The 26,019-nt window shown below is 36.7% G+C and overlaps 1 protein-coding gene across 3 annotated transcripts in view; it reads right to left on the bottom strand.

Annotated features, from left to right (window-relative positions):
• Positions 1-26,019, bottom strand: part of KCNH7 (potassium voltage-gated channel subfamily H member 7) — a 217,679-nt gene that overhangs the window by 1,853 nt on the left and 189,807 nt on the right. For all 3 annotated transcript variants that reach the window (XM_082285190.1, XM_082285191.1, XM_082285192.1), the window contains 5 exons: positions 23,995-24,200; positions 21,193-21,292; positions 8,443-8,706; positions 3,583-3,748; positions 106-298 (listed from right to left, as the gene is read on the bottom strand). In XM_082285190.1, coding sequence (XP_082141316.1) covers positions 106-298; positions 3,583-3,748; positions 8,443-8,706; positions 21,193-21,292; positions 23,995-24,200 — 929 coding nt within the window. The remainder of the gene's footprint in view (positions 1-105; positions 299-3,582; positions 3,749-8,442; positions 8,707-21,192; positions 21,293-23,994; positions 24,201-26,019) is intronic.

Below are 26,019 nucleotides of genomic sequence, written 5' to 3'. Positions count from 1 at the left end.
TTTTGTATTCCTTGAACTAGTGAACCAGCACCTAGATTGGTATGCATTTCTTCCTCATAAGATAAACTAGGAAACCTCTTTTGTTCTTATTGGACATGTACTTACCTGAGATGAAGGACTGAAACTTCTGTCTGTTTTAACTGATGCTGCAGGCTGAAGCTTTTGTATGACCTGGATTGCTGGCTGTTGATACTCTGCACCTGCTGTCACCATGCTGTAGGCAGGTGGAATGAGTGCTGACTGCCTTTGCAGAAGCTGCAGGATGGTTTGGATATCAGCAGTCATTTGGGATTCAAGCCTAGAGAAGGAACATGAAATCAGTAAACTCATATACCAGGAACAGATATATTTTACACACTGATTACAGAGGTGTTCAAGAGGGACCTGCACTTTACCAGTAAAACCGATGCTTGTTGTGGCATGACCATGTCTTAAATAGAAGAGAACAGTAGAGGGAGTACGGAGCCCTTCCAAAGCTTCTGGCTCTCCCTCTCCCTTGCAAAATATACCTGCGAGCTTTTCTCTGGTTTTTGCTATATTAAGAATGAGTTCATCACTGGGCCGTAGGTTTGCAACAAGAAGCAATGCGGGGGACTGGGTATCTGGTTGAAAATAACTGGAATAAATGTGTTCTCTTCATTTTAACGAAATTGATTTGTGCTGGCTGAGAATGGGACATTATTTTGATGCATCTGACAGTGAATTCTGACATGCTAATACAATGCACTGAACTAAGCAGAAGTCACATTTGTGCTTTTCCACAGTTAGAAAAAGAAAGATGCTTCCAAAATCATTAAAAATCCAACTGCCCAATTCTCATTACTGTGAAAATTTATTCAAACTTATGCAGACCTCAGAATCAATGTCAGCATTTCTGATGTTCAAATTTTGTACCTTTAAAATATTTTTTTGCCTTTTCAAAAATTTGTATATGACTTCTGAAATACTTGAGCTGATTATGTTGCTCATACTTACAATTCCATAGCACTGAAATAATTTTTAAATGGTCTTGTCAAAATCTGTGACAAACTCAGGAAAAGGTAATGCCTATTGTGCCTTCCCAGCTGCTGGAAGGCTAAAGCACACGCTGACAGACTGTCATGCAGATATACAGCCTTCTGTACAGCAACTCAGCTTCTGACAGAGTAAACAGGTCTTTGCCAGCAGCCCTTAATGTTGTGTTACTACTTGGGCTCCCTATGGTAGCAGAATTTATCCTGTGCTGTCAGATTTTTGCTTTTACCAGCTAGTGCTGCACTAGTGTTATTTTGTATCTTGTTGGAGTTGTCCATTGCCTGTGTCATTTATAAAAGCATCTGTGAATTTAATCCAAAAGATATGCCCAAAGTATGTTTAGAATGCTGTTCCTTCCTTTATCAGGAGAAGCTGGTTTTGAGGAATTAGCTCTCAGAAAAAAAGGCCCAAACCCAGACTACTGTTAGAGTCAGACGTGCCCTACTCACCCTCTTGTTCATCTCCCTTGGGTTCTTTGCTACTTGCAAATGTGCTATTCTCATACAAGCATGGTGCTGATGCCACATCATGCTGCAGGAACAGCAGCATGCCACCATCCAGAGAACTTCCACCTGCCAAACCTGGGCCTTAACACCTCATTGAATAAAAGGCAGCACTGGAGGATGTGCATTCAAGATTATTTTTGACTTTGAATTAACTCTAAAATTGCTCCCCTCTTACTTTGTTAGTACTTGAAAATTTCCTGGTACTTCAAATGAAAGAGTATCTCTGGCAGTGTTTATTCATCATCATTGCATATAAAGGTTTGCTTTCCATTCTCCAAAATTTAAAACAAATCCATGTTACCCAAACAAACAGGAGAACCTTAGATGCTTGGCCCATAGTCTCCATGAAATTCCAACTGCTTAAACAGAGATAACTCCAGGGACATATTCCCTGAACAGTGGCTTTCCAGCCCTCTGTGTCTCTTTAATAATTGAGTGTTATGCCAATTCTCTAACTTGGCATGGAAAAGTTCAGGGAGAAGCGACCACGCTTTTTAACCTGGCAGGTCAGATCTGACAAAGGCGGGAAAGGATATTGTCTCTTATATTCATAGAAAACCCAGCAAGGCCCCAAATCCCAAAAGTATGAAAAGCCTTAAAAACATGAGAAGAGTTAAAGAATAAAGTGATTTAATGAAATACATAACAACTTAATTCTTAGTTTATCAGCAAGAATTATATTCTCTCACAGAAGAAAATAATGAGAACTTGCATGATAAAAGTATGGGTAACTTTGAGGTATAACTTCAGTTTTGAGAACTTAAAGTTTCAGAAAATGAAATGTAACCAAAATACTACATACTGTTGATGGGGATCCTGCAGGCATTTAGTTATGTGACATTTACAGTTACTTAGATTACTTGACTTTGCTGCAATTAGAAATTACAGCAGTTTAGGGTTAAGTGTTAAAAATCTCTTTTTAATGCATTATGTCATATTCAGAAATGAAAAATACTCATTTGATTGGCTTCTGATAGATGAAGGAATCAATATGCAGTTAACCTAGCTTTAAACTGATTGCTAAAATATGCAGCACATAATGCCAGTGAAGAGCTACTAAAGTATAATTAGGACTGAGTGTGTGTCATAGTATTTGTCATGGAAAAATAATGAAAGTAATGGAATTACAGACTGAAAATAATGAAAAAAAGCCACGTTCCTGAGCATAGGGCAATTTAAAATTAAGTGAAGTTGCATGGTAAATTACAGTGCAGGATGGATCAAAATTGTGTAACCATATTTTTAAGATGCTCTAAGCTATGCTGCTTAGCTGCCAGTAAAGAGTAATATATCAGTATTAAGCAAAGGTGATACTGGACTCTGATAAAGAAAGCATCATTTTTCTGTTGTAACAGGTATAAGTATTGTGCCTTTGCATACTTCCATGTCTTACTTATTATAGAGTTGCAAAAAAAGTTAATGCATCAAAAAGGGAATTCATCTGCAATACATTTTAAGAAGCAGGCAGCTGGTAAGTCTCCAGGAAAGAAAAAGTACTTCAGATCTTGAAGATACTGAAAATTGCCATTTTGTGTCCCTGCCCATGGCAGGGGGTTGGAACTAGATGATCTTTAATGTCCCTTCCAACCCAAACTGTTTGATGGTTCTATGATCTTGGGACAGCTCTCTTGATGAGGTGAGATTTAAATTTAACAATCTGAGGTGCCTCAGTACAACTTCTTGGTTAAAAAGTGGGTTTTCTAAAACAGTCAGCTGAGGGGAAAGGCTCCACTGCAAGGCCATTCAGAGTAGCTAATGTGTGTCCCTGGAGGTAAAAGAGATGAATATTCTGGCAACGTATCAAAAATTGTGTACCCAGAATTCCCAGAACTGTTTTTTCCAAGGTTCTGGAAAGCCCAACTTAGGTGATACATAGGCTCCTCAGAATACCTACAGACAAAACAGTGATAGTCCCATAAGGCATATTTTTGTACTTTTGAGCTTCTGAAGATCTGAACGCTTTTGGAAACTTCCTGCACAAACTCATTCCTCCTGTAGCATCATCAGTATCAGTTGTATTAAGTACTCTTTCACATATAGGTTTTTTTCTCTTTATTCTTACCTGTTGAGTTGTTCTTGAAGTAAATCTAATCGATTCTCCACTTCCCCGTATATAAAATCACTTTCAGTTTCACAGATGCCCCATGTAACATGGGATAATGCTGGCTGAACTGGGGAGTCCTGGTACTCCTGGATGTTCTCCTCTTCCCAGTTTCTTTTGTTGATGTCTGATGAAAAACAAAACATATAAAAGCATAGATTTATATATGTAGAGTTAGAGAAGGATTGGCACCTCTGAAGCATCCCACTTACTCGTGTTTCTCAAAACCTTGAAAGGCAAATTGGTACACTGGCACATTGACTGAACATCTCTTTTTGTTCCTTACTACTCCTTAAGGAAAGATAAAAGTGGTCACATTCATGCTAACATTTTGAAGCTGTAGATAAACGAGCAGCTTTGTCTAGACAGCATCATCAGAGTTCTGCCACTGAATGGCTTCTCTTTAGTTTTATTTCTATTATTCTACAAATGGATCCCAAATTTTCTAGAGGTGTTTTTTTAGCAATTTTTTATTCACTGAAAATAGAAATTTTTGTTCTAACCTAAAGGCATTAAATGATGTACTTGAATGTCTTTGATAGTGCACTTCAGAGGCCTGACTAAGACCCCTTCTCTTTCTTGAATGTGCTATTGAAGTGTATTCAATGCTTAATTTGTGGTGTAAAAGAAGGATTTGTTGCATTGCATTTGCAGCAGTGGGCATGTGGTACAGTGTATTGGAATGTGCCCTCTAGAGAAAGGTGCCAGGCCTCAGGCAGCTGCCTTTCTTACCCATAACTGTAACACTACTTGTCTTAGGTGAAGTGTAATATGTTTTCTCTGAGACAAGGGCCATTTAATGCAGCTCATACTGCTTGAAAAAGGATACTGCTTATTTTTCTCATAAAGGAAATTGATTTTCATTGATGTAGCTTTTAGCATCACTACTCTCCCACCCAATCCTTACATCACTGTGTAAAGCACATCTCTGAAACTCTTACAGTACTGTGGGGTGAAAGCTGCCTGTCCATTTTGTTTAATTCTTTGGGACTCCTAAAAGAATGAAATATTCAGCATTGCTGGGTCAGCCAGAAATCACTTTGATATTAAATGAAGCTTCATGGTAAACATGAAGTATCTGAAACCACTCATTATATGAGTAATTTATATTTATTTATCTCCAGCCCTTTGCAAAAAAAAAAAAGATGATGATTACTCCAGGTCTCACCCTATACCTGCTGTGCCCAAATTTCATCCCTTTTGACCCTCCTGGTTCTTGGATCTCTATGACCAAATACTGCTTGTGACTACCAAACAGAGCTCAGGGACACTCTTTCCTTTTTCCAGGACTTCTGGTTTGGGATATTTCTCCTTTCTTTCTCAGTTTACTCAATCTACCCCTCTGTAGATTTATTAATTAGTTTACATTCTCGGATCTCTTCCATTTCTCCTGTTCACCAAGCTGTTGAAAGGTTACACATCAATTATCATGGGATATACTTGTTGCACTTATCAAGTATAGAATGAGGATCCTGCTGTGACCTTTGCAGAGCCTACAGGTGACTTTAGGTTGAACAGTGGTTTTTCTACAGCTCACTCTGCCCCCCACAGCCTTTGTTTACTTTGAATGAATCTGTCATGAAAACAGTCAAAATTGGTCAGAATCACTCATTCTTCTTTGATGTGATAAAAAAGACTGTTTAAACGCTAACATCTGCTCAGAGTTGTATTTGTAATTACTTAACTACATGAAGTTATAGAACATATTAAAGTTCTTATTGCACCTAGGCTGCTACTTCAGCATACAGCTGGGCAAAATCCTTGACTGCTTATAAGGTATCTGCAGCTGGATTTGAATCCCACATCAGTCCCTGAATGATTTGCGCAGAGCTTCTCCTAACACTTCTCTTGGCACTGCACGCTGTTAACTCAGCCTAGGTTACATTCATTTCACACTTGTGAAATTTTTCTAAGCAACCACAGCAGCTAGAGCCATGTTTCAAAGAGAAGAGAAAAAACCCCACAGTGTGGGTGACATGTAAGAGCTTTGTCCAAATGCTAATAGCTAATCCCTTTCAAACATGTCTTTGAGCAGTGTTTCTCTAAGAGAAAAAAAAAAAAAAAAAAAAAAAAAGAAAAAGGAAAAAAAAAAAAAAAAAGAAGTTCCTGCTCAGATTTAGTATTTCAAGTAGATTTAGCCAGGAAGGGGAGCTCTCACTACATGATTCCAAGTGTAAGGGGAGACTTTGTTCTCTGTCTCTCTTTTTTTTTTTAATCAGACAAAGGTGGTTATTACATTAGCAGGTGGTAGAAGGTTTCCTGGAGCTGTAGAGAGTGTTTGAATTTCATGTGACGACCTATAACGGATTTTATGCACTGGGCAGAAGGAAGAGGAAAGAGATTTAATCTTTGCTACACAGAAACCCGTTCTGCTTCTCAGGAACTTAAGCCAACAGAAAGAAAGAGATAAAGGGTGTCACAGAAGCATGTAATTTGGTTTTAGGAGGCACACATGGCCCAATTTGCAGTGTTCAAGGAAAAGTTGGAAAGCTCTCAGGAAACTGAAGGGAGCATACTATGAAAAATTCTGGGGTAAAGTTTCAAACTATGGATTTAGGTGCAATGGATTTTGTAAATCCAGTAGATTTATAAGCAGTGAATTTCAAGAGCATTTCACTGCTTTTTAATGTCCTGTAAAAAACAAGACATTGGTTACTTTACACAATAAGTCATTCATTAAAATCACAGATTTTCAATGCCATGGCTTATCCTAGGGAAATCACAGCTGGTTTTTGTCCCAGAATACGTATTTGGAAACTGTTATAATAGATGCTTAATTTGTGACAAAGCAAATGAATTGGCACTATAATGACAAAAGTTCACACACAGTAAGTAAGTGAATACTCTATAAAATATGGTGTTTCACTCATCTAAGTATCTTTTCAGGTATTCCGTATGTGTTAGTAACCCCAGGAAAGCCCACCAGCAGCTACAACTTCATAACCAACTCTGGTCTTCCAGGACTTGAAGAATCTTAGACTGAGAACTAAGTCAATAAATGTATAACTGCATTCACTGGAACAATTAAAGAATCAGACTTTTAGCCCAAATAATGACCAAGTGAAGATAGCATTTTTCCTTAACAGGTAGCTAACAGCTACAGTAAAATTCTCAGGTCTTCAAAAAGAGCCATATGTTTAAAAGTTAAAAGTTGCATTCTAGGGTTAGGAGAGAGATGTTTACACTGTTTCTGCCAAATTATACAATACATTATTAATAGTCTTTCCATTCATTGAAGTAATGACCAAAGCTTAAAGCAAAACAAAAGATAATTAAATATGTATCAGTCACAGTGGTAATGAATTGGAGTAGTTTTATACAAGTGCATTTGTATCCAAGATTTATAAGGTACCATAATATATGAGGATACATAAAAGCAGAATTTTTTTCACAAGTTCATTATGTTTGTAACTACTCTTCTGGTAAATTATAATCAATCTCTAACAGCAAAAATAAGAATTTAGTTTAAAACATATATCAGTAAAAGCTAATCTTATTCACCTTTTAGGTTTTATAAATGTTGCAAGAAAGCTCATTACCTTGCATAACATTACTAGAAGTGCTAAATTATAAAGTGGAAAAAAGAGTGTGGTCTTAATCAAAATATGTAACATTTAGATATGCTAAATTTAGCTCAAATAAAATCTGCAGTAGGTTGCCCTGGAAAATGTTGCTATACCTGCAAGGACACATTTCTGGCTATTGGTAGGGGAAAGGTAAGGTTTCCAATTGCAGTATGAATGCAACAAGTTCACGTGATGCAGATTTATAGGGCCTTAACTTGAAGAGACCAGACTCCACATATTCATACCTCTGAGATGTTAAAATCATTGTTTGGCCTGATTAATCATTAGGTTTATTTAAAATGATAGCCTAAAAGCCTAAAGTTTATTGAATGATGGTCAAGTGGTTAAATTGTCTCAATGGAAACAGCATTAAACAATAAACATGTAATTCTTCCCTTTGGACTGAAGGAATTACAAATGAACTTGCAGCAATATTTAAATTGTATATTAATACAGAGTTTTTCATTAATTTCCTTTAACATCACTGAGAAAATTAATATTTTAGTATATTAGATGTAATTTTAATTATATGATTTAACTCTCTGTAAAAGTATCTGAGATTGCTTAATATTTCCTGATTATTTGTCACATACAAAAGCTCAAATCTTTATTCTGTGTGTTACTTATGGAAGTCATAATTTTTCTGTGTAGTGTAATGGTACTCCTTTAACCAACAGGTGCAGCAAGACAGGATAGCATTCTTCCAAGCTATTATGATTTTTTTTCCACATAATTTTTGTTGTGCCTTGTAAATGCAATGAATAAAATTAGTTATCCGAAAAAGTTTTTTGCATGTGCAACTATCACTAGGTTTAGTTAGTCCAGCTCTCATTATCTAGAATTTTTTACTGTCATCCAAACCTGGCACATCAAATACCCTTTGGGAGATTCTGTACTGCTTTGAGTGCAGTTTTCAATGGGCACTCAGTGAAGTCCAGTACCAGCAGACAATTTTGAAGTGTTTCTGTAAATTACTTAGGTAGTTCAGTTACAAGATGATTTACAGTAAAACCTAGAATGGCCTTCTGGAGGTTCTACAATCCAGTCCCACAGAACTGTAATCCAGTTCCCACTGAATTAAACTACATTAAGCCTCTTGAGAAATAATAATTTTTTGATCAAAAATATTTTTTCTTAAGCTTTTTGGAGTAAATATTATGTAAAGAATCAAGAGAACCATTCAGAAAATTATTTTTGTTAATCAGACTAAAAAGATGTCTGCTCAAACTTTTCTAAATAGCAACAGCTGGATTACCTTTGCAAGAACTGCTTCTTTTGTCAATAAGAATTTTTTCTGTATCATGATCCATTTCTTCAAAGTCCACCTCTGTGGTTTTCTCTGTTACAGATGGGTAATCAGCTATCCCAGAGAACAGGGGTTTTTGCTCATCTTCAATAGAGGACACAAAAGATGATGACCCACTTTTTTTCTCCTCAAAATGTTTCTTAACAGATTGGTAGTATCTGGTGCTGTCTCCTGAGGGTTCAGGATCACTCTGATCATTCTCTCTGAAATAATCTGTGAAACAGAAATAATTGTATACAAAAATAAGCAATTAATGAAAGTTTATTCTAGTTTATTATGGTCTGAGGATGGACATGATTCTTATATCAGGTAGGAAGTTCACCGTCTGTTAGAAAAAAAAAAAAGGTTAAAGCCTTTTTTTGAGTCTTCTATCAGAGGAGATTTATATTTCTTTTGAAGTCCTAGAAGATATTTGCATGTATGTAGTAAGGATTCTTAGTCCATAAACCATAACTCGTTTTGCAAAAACTTGCTTATATCGAAACAACAAAGGATTTATCCAACACAGCCCTCCTGTGTACACTTTTTATTTTTCAATAAGGACAAAATTTAAGGAAGCTTTATATAAGTCTACAAAATATGAACTATTTCATTCTGTCTTCCAATTTCTCTCATTATTGGGCATTTATCACAGTCTTGACAGGCTAACCATCATGTATGTTAGACTAGGTATCAGAAATACTCATTTAAGTTATTCTCACATGAAAGCATATTTGTTGATTATTCTTTTCCCAGAAGAGGCATATATGTTAATCAACCACTCATCCCCAGAATTTCTGGGCCCACCTAACCAGAGAGCATATTTCTCCATATTTATTACAGGATTGCTATGGTAGAGAGAAACACAAAGAAGGGAGTTCCTAGTCTGACTTCATGGGATCTCCTCAAAACAACTTTGCAAAGTAGCTCAAATTCCTTAGCCTTTAGAGTTGCAATTCTCTGAACATCCAATCTTTTGAATAACAAAAGCAAACAATATTCTGTGATATATATGGTGGCAGTCAAGTTGAGAATAAATCTTTTATTAATCATATTCAAGGTCTGTAGTGAGCAGCAGCAGATTTAGTCCTCTTAAGAGACGGAAAGTAAGCCTAGATTTAAAGCAGATACCTTTAAAAGCAGATACCTTTAAAAACATATTGTAAAAATTAAAAGGATTTAAACCCAAGAATGATAATTTCTTAATACAGAGAAGTCTTGATCTCTTTTCAGCATAAACTTGAAGCTAACTTTGAATTCAAAATTTGGTTTTACCTATTTTTAACTGAAATGTCAAGATAATTTCAGTTCTGCTATTTATTTAAAACACATTCTAGCAGGGTAGTCTCAACAACATATAAATACTGTAACGAGTTTGCATTAACTTCCTGGGGAGACAGCATGATTTCCCATCTGCTTTGTGCTAATTACTAATCAACAGAGTTCTGGAATGTCTGTAGTCCTTATAGCCTACAGCAGTGGCTGTATACACCATTCCGTATACTCCCTATTCTTCTCTGTTTTCACTATAAGGAAATGGAAGTGTGGCTTCATCCAATCATCTTTGTCTGCACATAAAAAGAATGCAATACCTATAAAGCGCACCCTTCAAGGGTCCAGAAATCTGTGAGCAGGGAGGGCAGGTAATGGTGAACAAAATAAACGTAATAACAAAGCAAAATAAACCCAATGACAGGCCTCCTGTACCTGTACCTGTACCCTCTAGAGTCTCCAAGGGCAATTAACACAACCACAAATGGAAGTGACTTTACTGGGCTTCTGTTAAGCAGGACTACGGGCTCTACGTGATACTGGTGATGCTCAGTTACTGCAAAGTTGTCAAAACAACTGCAAATGGACTGGCACTGTAAAGTTCTTGAGGGATGCTCAGACTCGAGAGTCAAATGCCATGTTCTTGGCAATTCCATCTCCAAAACTGTACAAAAACAAAAGAAAGCTTCATAAGAAAATTTTATTATAGATGTCTCCCATGGTATTTCTTGTGGGAATATATTGAAAACATACAGTCACGCTACAGTAAATTGTCCTAATTACTTAGTGTTTGACTGAATTCAACCTGGGAAAAAGACCTAATGAAAGCTTGAAATTGCCAATTTTTAGGGTAATTTTGTATGTTCATGGGATTTTGTGCACTAACGGCAGCTGTAATTAGCACTCTGTGGAATACAAATCAAGCACTGGACTAATTTTAAGAAGGGGTCATTGAGTGAAAAAAATTGTTTAGCAGCTGAAGTATAGCAGACTGTCTTATCTCTTATATTCATAAAATGACAAAATACTCAGAAACATGAATCCAGATTCTGCTAATAACTACTCTTCTGTAAAACCAGGGTAATTCAGTTGATATCCCTGCATTTAGTCTCCATCTATATCAGAACAACAGAATACACTATCTTCCAAATGCTGTCCAAGTATTATGAACTCACTGGCATGAGAAGGAAGGCAGAGATCTGTTGAATGTAGGCTCCTGCCTATTGAAATCAGGGAAGATTTGTTCATCAGCAGATCTATTTCAAACCAGACATCTTTGGCTTTACTGCCACTGCGTTATCTTCTAGGCATCTGGCTATACACAGAGAGTCAAAAGTTGTTTTTCTTTTAAAAGACTCCTATTTAATCCTAAAGATTCTTCTCTCTGGAGGATAATCTTGTGATACTTTGCCCCTAGGGTATGAATAAAAATAGAAACTGCTCTATTTTATTGACTCTTCAGGACCTGGTAACGGTGCAAGCTCCATACCTCTGCTCAACACCTTAGCAGTGCCTCTGCAGCTCAGTGGAAAATAAGTTACAAATAATATATAGGTAGGGCTTTTTTCAGAATGTGAATTTCTCCAATTTCTCCCTCCTTTTGTAATGAAATCCAGTCAATGGTTTGGAATGGATTTTCCAGAAGAGAAGACTTTTCTATCTGTGTATGTATGGATATGTTCACTTTCTGTCATACAGAAAAGTGTTTTCAAAGTTTTATTTATCCCTTTCTGTTCTTCTTCCAAATGTAATCACTAAACCCCACCTTCCTTTCCCCTCCCCACACCAGTTCTAGCGTTTTCTCTTTCCTTTTCCAGTAAGACAAATTTCACTTTCTGATTCTGACTGATTGAATCTGTTTTACTGAAGATGATTATTTCTGTAATTTCCTGCTTAACCAAAATGTACAAACATAATTTACACTCTTTATGGGACTGTTCTAGCCTGTCGTATGTTTTGGGTGCCCGCCAAGTTTACAGGCAGTGTCCTCTGACATTTGCTGTCTGGAAATTCCAAAATCTTCAAGTAATTATCAGAAGGTTTGTGTCCTGCTTTTCGTGCGTGCACTGGCAAAGGAAGGGAAGAAATGGGGTTGTCACATGTCTGGGTCATAGAGCTATGACAGTGACTCACAGAAATACTGGCATTAAAATCCTACTTCACAGGATGGTTATCAGAGGTCAGACAATTTCTTTTGTGTGACATGGTCTGCAATATTGAAATTTTGCATTGCTCAAGTAGTGCCAGTCTGCATGATCTAGATGTATTTTCTCTTAATGTATCAGTCTGCTGCAAACGATATTGGTGAAAGTGTCAGCAATATATTACCTATGGAGCAGCATTGTTTAATACTGCTGTAATTTCATTAACTGGAATTTGTCATCATTAATCAAGCTAGCTATGTAGCCTAGTGTTTCAGAAGGTAGAAAATTTTTACTTCCTTTTCAGCCGTCCAATAAAAAAATCCCATAATATGCTGAGACAAATTCGATTTTGTGCAGGAAATGAGGTGAATGACTTCCTCACTGCCACATACAGCAATTTATATTCCAAACTATAGCACAGACAATCCTCATCATTAACATGATCTGCACACCTATAAATCTATTCAGCAGAAATGACATCTTCCCTAACCCCTGAAAAAATTGTTTTACACTACACTTTACAAGTGCATGCGTTGGTAAGGAGAAATGAACACTGTGACTTAGATGGAAGGTTGGTTAATGGCTCAAAAGGTCTGAAGATCTTCAGATTCCCAGCAAGAATTTTGGTTCAACTGTTACAAGCTCTCTCTTGTGTGATATTCCCAGGTACTCCCATGGTGGTTCTATGTATGAACAAAGTATTTGCTAATCATCATGACTATTTGTTATCTCTTCTTTAATTTAAGAATGCCTGTTAACTTGTCAGAGAGCAGAAAAATGCCTTATGTGCCCGCCACAGGCAGCAAATATTTTGAATGAAAAGTCAGTGACCAAGCATTTCAGACAGTATGTTAAATATAATACCACAAACAGGATTGAAAGAGTGCAAAATTTCAAAATGTCAAAAAAATCAAAAGCTGTTGGTGCACAGGTGTTGATGCACACTGGTGTTCAAACCATATCTATGTTTTCCATCATATAGATGGGGAGCAGTATACAATCAGTCAGGGAAAATGGTAACCCTAATTCCTGAAATCCCTGCTTTTCACTTAGTGGTGCAAGAACATTATAAGCCATACATAATATTTAGCTAATATCAAAAAGTACTGGTACTGTGGAGCAGGACCAATATATGAGAATCCAGAGAAGTCTACTCAAGCTGTACACAGAATAAACTACTTTCTAGAATGCCAGTCAGTGAGTTTAGGATCATTAAACTGCGAAATGCTACTCAATTTTTTTTCTTGCTGTTTGCTTCATACTTAGTCGAATGTGACTGGTATGGAGTACATTGCTAAATATAGCTGAGTGCCTTTTGATAGACTGGCTAAAGGAAGATATCAAAAAGGAGGAAGGTGACTGCTTGTACACAGGAAATGAAAAGCAACCCAGTGCCTGGTCATTCAGTGGATAAATGTTGGTATGGTGAACTTTTTTTTGCCATATTGTTCCTTTATCTAAGAATAAAAGAACAAAGTTATGTGCATTCCTTTGCAGTCTTATGGTAAACAGTATAAGGAATTTTCATGGATTTATTTTCCACTGGGAGAAGGACATGATCCCCATAATATTTTCAAATGCATGACAAGTGATCGGTAAAATTCAGCACTTGATTTTGCATGTAGCGTTTGAAATGAGAGCTACTCCACCTTTGCTACCAGAAAACTTGCCTGAAAACTGATTTTGCTCTTTTCTGTGGAAATATTTAACCCTTATGTCTCTGATGTTTCAGAAAGTACTACAATTTACCCAAATCCACTTAAACAAACCTAAGACATTTATGAACCTTGAATTCTAGCACTTGAACTCTTGTCTCAGAATCGACTTGGCCTTAGAGTTCCGACATGTCATGACATCTGGATGTTTGTCAATGCCAGTCTTAACTCATGTTCTGACAAGGAATACATTCCAGGAAAGGTCATCTGAAAGTCTGTTCCAGAAGACTAACAACTTGAACAAAGCATTGTACCACTTTTCAGCTGAACAGAAATTTGTCTGTTCAATTTGTCCTGATCATCTCAGGTGATGACAGGTGATCAGGTAAACTGAGAAGTGTTGCCTTCATAAACCTTTTTGAGTGCCTGCAGAAAGCATAGCTTGCTCCAACATCTACATACAACCAATGCATCCCTGAGGACAAAATAGTAGGGGAAAAAAGAAAAAAAAAAAAGGAGAGTAAAACCATAAGGTCCTTATAACTAATAACTAAGTGATAAGAAAGCAAAAACTGGTATCTCTAGAGGATTATAGCACTGTTCAAGTTTACAAAATGTCTAATTACCTACTTTTTGGATGGGTCTTACTGCATGAAAACTGTATGGAAAAATCACAAATTTAGTGCACAAGAAAAAAGAGAAATAGTTTGAAAGCTTTGCACAGGGTCTATTGGATAACCTGAGAAACTCAGATCTAAATATTTTCCAAATTATCCCATCTGGAAAAATAGAAATTGGTATGGTCAGGAGAAGTGATTGGTCCTAAAGCTCTGAAAACAAACTGAACTGCTAAAATCTGCAGTGCACTTTGTAAAGCAATTGTCTCCCAAAAGGAAAGCCATCTGTATGGTTTTCACATATAGTATAGCAATAATACTTAGTACAATGAGACAATTAACATAAAGGCTATCTTTCACATACACTTTATTTTCTTTTGGTAATCTAAATAATCACATCGTTTCTGGTGGATTCTTGCACTGCAATTCACTTTTGAAAGTGGAAAGGTATGTTTGCAGCTTTTTAGTTGCAGTCAGAGATAAAGTACACAGTGCCTATTCAGTGATACAGATATTTTGTCAAATTTGAGGAACACAGGATTATACGGTTTAGAAATTTAAGAAAGTAATGTAATGAACCCTGAAGCCATCACATATTTATTAAAAAATTAATTTAGTAACAGCACCAGATTTTTTGTGATGAGAATTTGCTACGTTACTACAATTTCTCCTTCTGTGAACATCATAGTATAGTTATGCTCTTTTACAGCATAATATACAGCAGAAATAAAGTGAAACAAAGAACAACTGAAAATAGATATTTTCTATCAGAGATTTCTTTTGTCCTTAAAAACAATCTTTTGAAACAGATGCAGTTATATCAAAGCTTGGCCATTTTCAGCACATGGCAGAGACAAGAGGTCTTAAAAGTGCACATACATTTCCTAAGACATTTCTAAAACTGGTAGAAAGAATTTGTCTGAAGTTCCACCAGGCACATGAATTTGTGTATCTAGAAGTCCTGCTTCAGTACCTTCAATTACATGTCTGTAGACCTGTCAGACCTCAAAATCTGAAACAATGCCAAAGGCTTACAATGGCTCCTGCAACCCGAGCTGTGGAAGTTCTTGCATTCTTCAGCACAGGGTTGTTTTCCTCCTTCTTCCTCACTTCTACTCATTATGTTTCTCTTCAAATAGAAGAGTTTCTAGAAAGTTTCTCACCTATCTTTAGGACCCCCTACTTAAAAATGTACTGTCAGATGTGTGTGTGGTATTTGACTAACACCAAGGGAAAATGTTGTCTGTCTAGTAACTATGCAGGAAGATCCCTAATCTTAAGAAAAGTAGGTTGCTGGAAGTATTTTGGGAAAGCTAAAACATTTTCTCCTCTCAGTAGTAAAAAGGTTTTTTTCTGTGATTGTTTTTAATGATGGAAGATTTGTTTCATTCCAATTTCATTCATAATTTGGGAGGTCCTAAGTCTACCATGGGTATGCATATGATAGATAAAGCTAGATATAAACACAGATATAAACTAATGAGATTCCATTGTTACAGAATTTCTGACAATTTTGCTGAAAGGTTCCAGTAGATTCAATAGTGATGGTGGAGGAAATTCACTGTACTGCAGAGAGTTTGAATTACTGTTCTGTATCAGTGCTGCTTGTGAGGGTTTGGTAAGTTAATGTGTCCTTTGCTGTGTTTCATCTCTGAGATATGAAAGTTTGGGTGATTTTGGAAATAGGGAACTGAAGATACTGAAACCTTCCCCCATCATGATGGACTGAAATCCTTATGGACTTTTCCATAAGGATCCATTTCCTACTTTTAAAAAGGCTTAGAAAACAGGTACTTTTTGAATAACTGAATTTGAGACACATTTAAAAAGCCAAGAATTTCGAAGTTGAAGGGAATATGAAGTCCTTCATTTATTCTTTTGTGCCATTTTCAATACAATGAGATGTTAGAGATGGAGTGACAGCCTTCTATCTCCACTGTCTTTGCTCTGTCTGTTTTTGTGTCAACTTTAATGCTAATCAAATAATGATAGAAGGACAATTCTTATTTTATATTTCAGGAAATAATGTTATACTTCAAAACAATCAGAAACAAAGAATTATAACAATGCACCTCAGAACGAATTCAGGGTACAGGTCAAAACAGTTCTCTTATCAAGTTTAGAATTCTCTTCTCTTTTGCAAGGAATTCAGCTTTCACCACGGTACTATTTTTTTTTTTTTTTTTTTTTTCCAAAGGATGGCTATGGCATGTGTGACTGCCCACAACATTTTGATCAGATTTGGCCTTTGGAAACAGCCTCTTTGGGAGTAACTCCAGGAAATAAGACTCTTCTGTGGAAGCTCCCAGGCGCTGTGGTAGCAGCAACAACACTAATAGGAGCATATGGAACACTGCACTAGTGGGTTCTCTGATGACCAGATACATTTTTGCTAGGGGTTTCATGATTAAGGTAAGATTTTGGGGACATGAGGTCTTGTTTCCAGCCATATGCTGCCTGCCAACATATTAGCTGTTTCCTGGCCATTTAATGACCTAGCACTCTGGTTGAATATTAGAAACCCTCTTCTAATTAAGCCCAAGCCAACTTCATCAGCATAATACTAACGGTTTAACACAGTTAAGTAAGACTTCATATAAGTAAGTAAGACTTAATATCAGTTCAATATTTCTCCACATTCTTACTCTACTTTCCTTCTGGGGACATGACACAGTGCTTGGCTAAGCATCTTTTCATAAAGTAAGCATTTAGATAAATGAGCTGGGGGAGGGGACAAGAATGGGAAAGAACAGGGCAGGTGGTGTTTCCCCATTCTCTTAGTACTGCTCCACTTTACAGTTTTCAGAAGGAGAATCAGTTCCTGACGTGTTTCCTGGTCTTTTTTGTCTAAATCAACAGCCATGGCCTCTAGATACTTTGTGTAATAAAGCTGTGTTAATATGGCTTGGCTTCTTAGGCTGAGTAACACCTAGAAGCAGTGCACACTGAAGGTAGTTACACTAACCAAGATTCAGTTAAAAGTTTGTTGCAGTGCATGTGGCAGCGGCCACTGCAGCAGAGCATTCAGAGGACTGGTGGACAAGCCTCCGGAACACCAAGGTCTAATCCTTACCCACTGGTTACAGTGAGTTCCCATGTGCTTAGTGGTTCTTAGTTTACATGTTTTAAGTTTATTGGTTTAGGAGAGCTCCACCTAGTTTTATGTAAAAGCTCATGTTTATGCATTTACCTTAATTGCCTATGTATTAGATTTGGAAAGTTCTCCCTTCTTCGACGTCCCCATTGGTCTACTCATGTAATTCTCTCCCTTAAGTTATCCCTATTGGATATTCCTCTGTTGTCTCCTCCTCCTCAGTCGCTCCCCATTGGTTGTTTCCCTTTGTTCCACCCCCGTATAAATACTGTGTTCTCCCTTGTCCCTGGTCTTTGTCCCTGGACTCTCCACCTGCAATAAACCAGCTGGAACTCATATAAAAGGCCCCTCTCTCATCCTTTGCCTCCGCCGACGCTGTTACATCATCTTTGTTTGGGGCTCGCTCCTTGCAAAGGAGCCAGCTTTCCCTGCTTGCTGCAGCTGACACCAAGGACGTCTGCAGCTGGATGCTGTGCTGCCTCGGGCAGCCCCAACAGTGTCAGAAGTTCTTTAGAACTCTGGCTTTCGTGCTTACTCTGAGATTTGATCACTAGACACTTTTTGAAAAGTCTGATCAGGAAACATAACTCTTCAAATTAAAATTAAGCAATATATGAGTTTACTAGTCAACAATATTTTAAGAATGAAGCACTGCAAAATGTATTTTATATCCCACTTGATTGTTACAGTCTGTGTTGACATGGGCAAGTGCAAGCCCCACGGTAACAAGAGTCTGTGAGGACTTTGTTTTGTGACCATTTAAAGTCACATCCATGGAACTAACATTTTCTTGTTATGAATTTCCTGGGCCAGCTGACACCAGAACAGTCCCAAGAAGGTTAAGATTTTAAAGCCAACATTAAAAAAAAGTTAAAAAAGATGCTAGCAAAAGTGATAATGCTTGAACTCCAGAACAGTCTTTTCAAAGCCTCAAGTTTTCAGCCTTTCAGTAAGTCTCCTTACACTGCATTTTTCACCCATATATTGGATTTTATATTGATGTAAGCAACTCTAGAAATGCCCTATTCAGCATGGGATAATAGAACTCGCAGAGCAAAAGAAAGTTCTTGCCTGAATGTATTTCCCTTGAAATTAGCTAACTCACACCGAACTGCTAGAAGTAAATGAGAAATGGGCAAGAAAGAATTGTATTCTGCACTGCTAAAAATGACAACTGAGTATAGATGGAGCAGCTCATTGTTGCTAAGTTTTCAGCAGGAGACTAACTTGCCAGCCCAGCTGAGAGCTTTGTTTGGAACTGCCAGGCAGGAATGCTGCTAATTTTAAGTAGTCACAGAGAGTTTCTTGGCTGACTGTCAAGCATCTATGGCAACTGGCTGAGTCTGCATCTGCACCTGTGCAAGAAGTACCATCCGTTATTCTGAAAGACAAGCAGTGAATTTCTTTAGGATGGGAGCAAGTATAAGTCGCTATGTAGTGAGTGCATTAATTTTTGCAGAGGACCTGTTCTGATACTGCAACCCATTCTAGAAGCCAGAGAACAAGCTGGTCCCTCGAATAGTCTTGTAGCCTCTAAAATCACATTATGACAGAGCTCTTCTTAGCCTTCCTTACTAGCTAAGATCAGTGTTTGTTGACACAGGATAGAAATGGTGTAATTATGTATATGTGGAGTGAAAAGGTCTTGTGCGGAATTGAAGAAGTAGTGGTACTAACTGCAGATGCATAACAGAGCGCGGTGTTGATTTTGTTTAACCCCTGATAAAACTCATGCAGGAAGAGTTGCCATGGCAACAAGGCCCAAATCAGGCTAGCATGAACTAAAGGCTGAGATAACACAATCCCATTTTTAGCACTCCAAAACAGAGAAACATGATGATCACACTAAGGATGGAAAAAATACAATTTAAAGCTGCATAATATGCTAGTAGGTCAACAGCTGAAAGTAAAGAATGCCACAAAGAAGACCATTTCATAAGCATGCCTCTAATAATTGCAAAATAAAATATCAAAATATAACAGCAAGAATTCTGGGAGTCTCTATCCTGTTCAAACTGTAGCTCTGAAATCAAAATATGATTGTCATATAACATATATTTTTTTATCTTTTGGCATACTCTGTCCAGAAATGCATTTTCCAGCTGTTTGTTCAGGAACTCTGTCTTTTGTCCTCCAGTTCTGAAAAACTCTGCAGGATCATCCCCAAATATTTATCATTGTAGACTAACTATGCTGGATCAAAATAAGATGCCACTCCCTCCTACTTATAAAGGGTTGAAATCAATAGAATATTACTTTACAAGCCAGTAGTTCCTCTAGTACTCTACAGCCTCATAGAGGATGTAGGAATGGCCACAGAAAAGTGACACTGAAGATCTATGACTATGAGGTGTCTGCTGTGGCCATGGGAACATGTAGAGAATCTGAAAAGAGACCAGAGAGGGGCAGGAAGCCACTGGGCAAAAAGTGTACTCAGTTTTTGGCAAAGGACTCTTACTTATTTTATCTTCTCCTCAGATGGACTTCCAGTGTACCTCACTTCTGCCTAACCCAGGTATTACTAGGTGCTGTACAATCATTGCCAGGACTAAGAAGCTTGCCAGTCTTGTCTCTTCTTCCCCATTGGTGCCAAGTATTTTTTTCAGAGAAAAAACTATGAAAAATTACATTTTTTCAAAAGTAATGCAAATAAATATTTCAAAGAGGATGTTCAGTGTAATTGACTGAGGAAGAACCATAAAAGCCTAGGGGTCTTGGAACCTCCCTGACACCTGAGTAGCCTATTTGAAATTCTGCAGCAGGCACAACATAAAAGATCACTTCCATCTTGTCTAGGTAGCAGCATATGTTTTCTCATAAGAAATGTGAAGGTTAGTCAGGCAAAGTATCTCTGTCAACAGATTCTTTGTGAAGAGCAGATTGAATATTTCATGGGGACATTTTCCTGACAGATTTGTTGTCAGTCTTGGCTTCCTGCCCTAAAGATGCTTCTTTGATCGAACAGGAATGTCATTGTTCTGAATAGCCACACTCTGGATTAGAGTCTCTTCATCAAGCATTATTCCTGCTATGTATATTTAAACTGTTCCCATTTATTATCAGCCACTCTGCTTCTCTATAAATTGGTATTATGCTGCATTTAGGACTGAGGTTTAACTGTGGAGTGTGGAAGACAGGCATAACAGAAACAGTAATTTGTCAGACAAACCCTTCAACCATAGAAGTGTAATGGTATTCAAGGAATTGTGTTTTCCCTACATAAACATGAATATCCTATGAGTATCAGTTTAGCTGTCTTCATGACTGTTGCTGTCTGACCATAGCTACTGTCCTCAGTTCCTGGTATTTAGCAGTACTGAAAATTGGTGAAAAGGTTTAAGGTTTCAATGAATTTTCCTTCATTAGGTTTACTCCCAAAAGCCACTAATGTGAATGTAAGCACATAAAATGTTACCTAAACTTTTGCCAGAACAACCTTTTACACATTATCATGTGAATCGAAATTGGGCTATGGTGAATCTATTGTGTCCTGAAATATTTAAAATTTTTAAGCTTTAAAATATTTCAATTCCAGGGAGAAACACTACCTAGCATCAAGTTCAACAATGAACTTTGCTGGGGAAATAAAATAATCCACTAGACTAGGTTCTCCACACAGTTTAAAACATCATGTCTCAGAAAATAGCTATTAAGAGATAATATACATATATATGTGCATGCCTCAAAGGCAATAAAGTAGCTTAATAATGGAATGGCTCTTCACTGATAGATGTGAAGTCATAGAAGGGTAAAACATGTATCTTCTAGTTATACATAAGCATATAGGATGCAGAGAGTATTTTTGTTGCCCAGCTGGATTCTCAAGGGCTGCTCCAGTAACAGCCAACATCAGGACCCTCATGTACCCAGCATTATCAAGTGAAAAACCAAGGAATAATGAGGTGGTGCTGTCTAATGTAAGAAATGAAGTTAATTACCTTTCTCTATTTCACTTTGGAAGGACAATTTCCGTCTCCGTAGTTTGCAGTTATCTCCATCCGTATCATTGGTAGTTTGTGATCTTATTACGAGGTCAGACTTGATTAACGAAATATGAAAAAAAAAAAGACAGATTAGTCCCATCTAAAGAGGGCAGGTGATTGCCCTATTTGCAATAGGTGATTGACTGTTAATCACGTTCAAGCTTTAAAAAAGGCAATATTAAAGTCAGTCTGCATCAGGCTCTCCATCAGCAGCTAATGAATGGAATTGCCCAAGGCTAACATTAAAAAAAATTATGCAAATTGAGCAAAACCAACACTGTCATCACCTAATGGTGAAATACAATTATCCTGATAGTAAGTTTACATGGAAATACATGTGTTCATGTATTATTTTCATTATTATTATCAGCTTCTCTGAACTTGCACAGATATGGTTTACATAATCTTAGAGAAATTAATGAAAAAAATTAAATTACCTCTAACAGAGAATGTATACTATTTCAAGAAGTGGTGACTGATTGCAATTATATTTATACTTAATTCATGGTAATGATTATAAAGGTTACAATAATTTAAACAATAATTTTAAAGGTTATATTTTACAATAAATACAATGCTGACAAGCATCAGGCACTTCACCTCTCATTATTTTATCTTTCTGGATCCTCCCTACCTCTTTATCAGATTTAGATCATTCAGGTATTTATTTCTGTAGCAGAACAAAATGTAGTTTATTTCTATCCATCTTAAGACTGCAGTGCTTTTTTTTTTCAGTAGATACAAGATGCATTTAACCCTTATTTTTTCTACTTACTTATAAATAAGAAATGTACAAATTAGCAAATATAACACCAGTTTTGCTCTTTGTATACATACCCATGGCATTGGCTTCAGCCTACTTCCCTTCCCTGTGCTAGTGAGGTTTCCCATACCACTCATATAAGCAGATTTGCATGTGGGAGAAGGGCAGAGGGGCACTGGGAAGTGTTTACATCTTTCTCTATTCCCTTCATTGTAAACCTGGCAAGTAATGTGCTTCAGGGGTGGCCCATTGATAGAATAACTGCAGGAAGGAAATTATACTTTTACACAAATAGGAGGGCAAGAGCAGAGGTTGAGGCAGAAGCACCTATTATTCTGATAACTAATTCAGATCTGAATGATGTTTTGAAGATGAGAATGTGCTCAATGCTTCTTTTGGGGGATGATTTTCTGGCTTGCAATAGACAATGGAAAGTAAGTGGAATTTCTAGAGAAAAATGGTGATTTTGCAAGCTCAGAAGCCTCTCCTGCCTTCCTTGTCTCTGGGAAGACTAGTGATTTTTAATCAGTGGCTGGTACAAAACTAAGGAATAACAACTGAAAAATTTCTGAGGTAAATAAGAAGTGTGAAATTTCTTTGTATTCTCACAAAAGAGAAGATAGATTAAAAAAATAATTTCTCAGAACTGAGGAAAGAAAAATGATAAAACATTGATGACAATGTAATTGCAAGAAATAATTGCTCAGACTTAAATCATTAATGTGAAATTATCCTCAAGAAATTTTTCAAACATATGGACATTCAGTTTTAACTTAAATTTATCACTAGACTATACATTCATTCTGTTGTATTTCACCTGTAATTAATAATTATGATCTTTACAATGCATACGTAAGGATGACTGAAAAAAAGAATATAATTGGTCTTTTATTTTTGGAATGATATTTTACTTAAAAAGGCTCATAATATAAAGAAGTGACATTTCTTGTCAGAAGTTTTATTCGTTATAATTTTTAAAAAAAGATCCACATATGATTAGCAAAGATTTCTCTATGATTTACAGCCCAAAACTTAGTGTTCTTTTTCTCTTTTTTTCTTAGAAGGCCTTTGAGGCTAAATTATGTTAGTTCCTTCTCACTGAAGCTCTGTTGTTCTTTAAAGTGTAGTCAGAAACCACAAAACAGCAGTATCTCAGAAATAATTAAATGTAAACCAGTCATTCTGTGGGCAGTGTAGTCCCTGGCTTGTGGCCAGGGCTAGTGGACCTGCAATCTTCTGGGGAAGATTTTAGCCTCAGCAGCATGAGCTGGGCAAGAGAATTTCCCCGCTCCCCTTCTGGCCAAACATCCACTTTCTTTCCCAGTCAGACTAACCCTGTCAGTCTGACATGAAGAAACACTGGTGGTATTTTGACCTTCCTGAAGATGTAATTTGTGCAAAAGGGGACACTTAGGACAGTCACTGTGGGAACAAGAGACCAAGAAATGCCTGCAAATCTGAAGACTGAGTGAAAGTTGAAAAGTCCCTTGTAACTTTTTGGTCTCCTAGGAGGTAGAGTGCATGCCAAGATAAGGGAATTAACAATTGGTATTTGAAAGGCAATTAAATATTTTCTATTGCTAGACACAGAATGAATCTGGATAATCTGATTTATCCTTATTTTATGGATGTACAATTACATTTAGTGTCAAAAGTTCCCCTTGTGGTGACCTAGGCTATAGTCATCTGAAAAAAAAACATATTTTCCATGGCTTTAACAAAATCCCTCTGGGCGAAGCCTTAATACTATTTAAATATAGAACCAAATCCTGTTAGATTAACATCATCTGAATAATTTCATTGACTTCTGCTGAGTTTAACTGACTTCAGTAGAAGCAATCAGGTGAGTATATTTTTTTAATATAGGATTTGGCCTCAGGATTTTAGCTTTTCATTTTGTTAACCTTGGTTTTTCAAATGCTGTTTTCAAATTTTGTTACTGTGGGACAGATTTGGCCCAATACTAAGAAAGAAAAATCACTTATTGTATGTACCTTTGCAGTTTCATCTCTCAGATTAAAAGTTAGTTCTAGATTGGTGAGGAAGAGATCAGAAAATTCAGGGTACATATCCAAAACTTCTAGTAGATCTTCTCTCTGGATCTTATGTAAGTCACAGTAAGTTAAAGCTCTTACATCTGCATTTGACTTTCCTGGTTTTGCATAAAGATGTACCATCTCTCCAAAAATATCATTTTTCCCTGCAGAAAGAAAATTAAACAAAGATTATTATTTTCAACATGAATAAGCCATTAAATTGAATGATGTATTTCTTTATGATAGTGGCATAGAATACTTGATTTTACATGAAGTGATACAACCAAATCACCATTGCACATATATAAAGAGGAAGCAGTATTATTAAGTATTAAAAGTGAAATTATTAAGATCAATGAAAATACATAGGCATATAACTGGACTAAGTGAAAGTTTCATCACAATTTTTCTTCAGTTTCATCAAAACAACATGACTTGTGCAGGTTCCTTTGTCCTTTCTTCTAAAAGCATTATTTGGTGATTTCAATCATATTGTTATGAGCACAAAGATGCAATTTCTATTGTTCAGTCCAGTACAGCATTTGTCTGGCCTGTAATAATCATTTTGTTAAGAATTACATGAAGAAACCAACCATACTTGAAATATATTTTAGTAGAAAATTACTTCATTTTTATATTTTTTGGAGGGAATGCAAAATGTCTAAGATGCAGGCGTTCTTTTGAATAAGCCCCTTAAACACGTCTGTTTTGATACCATTACAATTCTTCCAATCAATGTTGACACATTTGCAATAGGTGTTTGTTAGGATTGTCATCTCTATTTAATTGCTCATTTTTGCCAAACTGCACCTAACCTTCATCAATGCAGAGCAGCTGCACCTGTAAACCAGTGAAAATATGCTCTAAACTAAGGGTTTCAGGGTTACCTGCAAAATGGGGTTTGGGGAGGAACTAAGAAAACACTTGCGGAAAAGAACAGTGATCATAGCATGGGAGAAGCAGCAGATTGGTAAAAAAGAATACAGTGGTGATTTTTTGACTCTGTTAAACATTTGTGCCTTTCAAATTAGGTTACTAAGAGTAGGTCTGGTTTCTCCATTTTCTAAAAAGGAAGCTGAAAACTACAGCTAAAAATTACAGAAAATAATTTAAGGGCTGATTTACAGTGAGGGTCTTAAGGAACATGGGAAGATTAAGAGATAACCTGATTATATTGCATATATTCTTTCAATGCCTCTGGAATATGAGAAGGAATGCATAGGAAGAACCAATGGAAAGAAATTGAAGCAAGATAATTTTGTACTGGAAATAAGCACACATTTTTAACAGTAAAGGTGATTAACTATGGAAATAAACTGCCAACAAAAGTGATCCTTTTTTCATCTCTTCATATCTTCAGAGCAAAACCTCTTGTTTTTATTTCGTCAAACACAGTTCATTAGACGTAACAGTCAAAGATAGGAAATGTAACAGGAGTCAGTAATGTAACAGGGGTTTGCCAATATAGTCCTTCTGTCCTAAATGTTTATGAAATCAGAGGTCCCTATTCAAGGCATATAAAACCTGTGTAATGAGAGTATTGACATGGTTGCAGTATTTTTATATCTTGTCTGCAAAGCTGAAACAGTAGATTTCAGAGACATTGTGTTTTCTAAGGATTTGATGCAGAATTACTGTTGCCAGATCAGTATTAAAGAAACTTAACTCATCCACATCAGGCAGTGCTGATGATTTGAAGAAAACTGGTGGAGAGACACAACATTTCTCAGAACACTTTGATTTCTTTGATGATGTTGCAATACTTGTTAAGGGTGAAAATTTCATCCATGCTACCGCTGTTGGAATACTCTGTTGTCCAGAGCACAAAGCACTGAGTGTTTTTTATGTCCATTTTTGTGTGTGGGTTTTTCAGAAAGAGGAATTAACTAAAAATATTTGACTAAGTATTGATAAACTTTGTTAGGTTTCTGAGTGATTTCAATGCAGAGTAATTTTCCTTTGAATCATCTATCCTTTTTCTGC

This window comes from Coloeus monedula (assembly GCF_965178545.1).
Source record: "Coloeus monedula genome assembly, chromosome: 7".
Classification (NCBI taxonomy): Eukaryota; Metazoa; Chordata; class Aves; order Passeriformes; family Corvidae; genus Coloeus; species Coloeus monedula.
The sequence above is the reverse complement of the archived record's forward strand: the minus strand, read 5'-3'. Positions and strand labels throughout refer to the sequence as shown.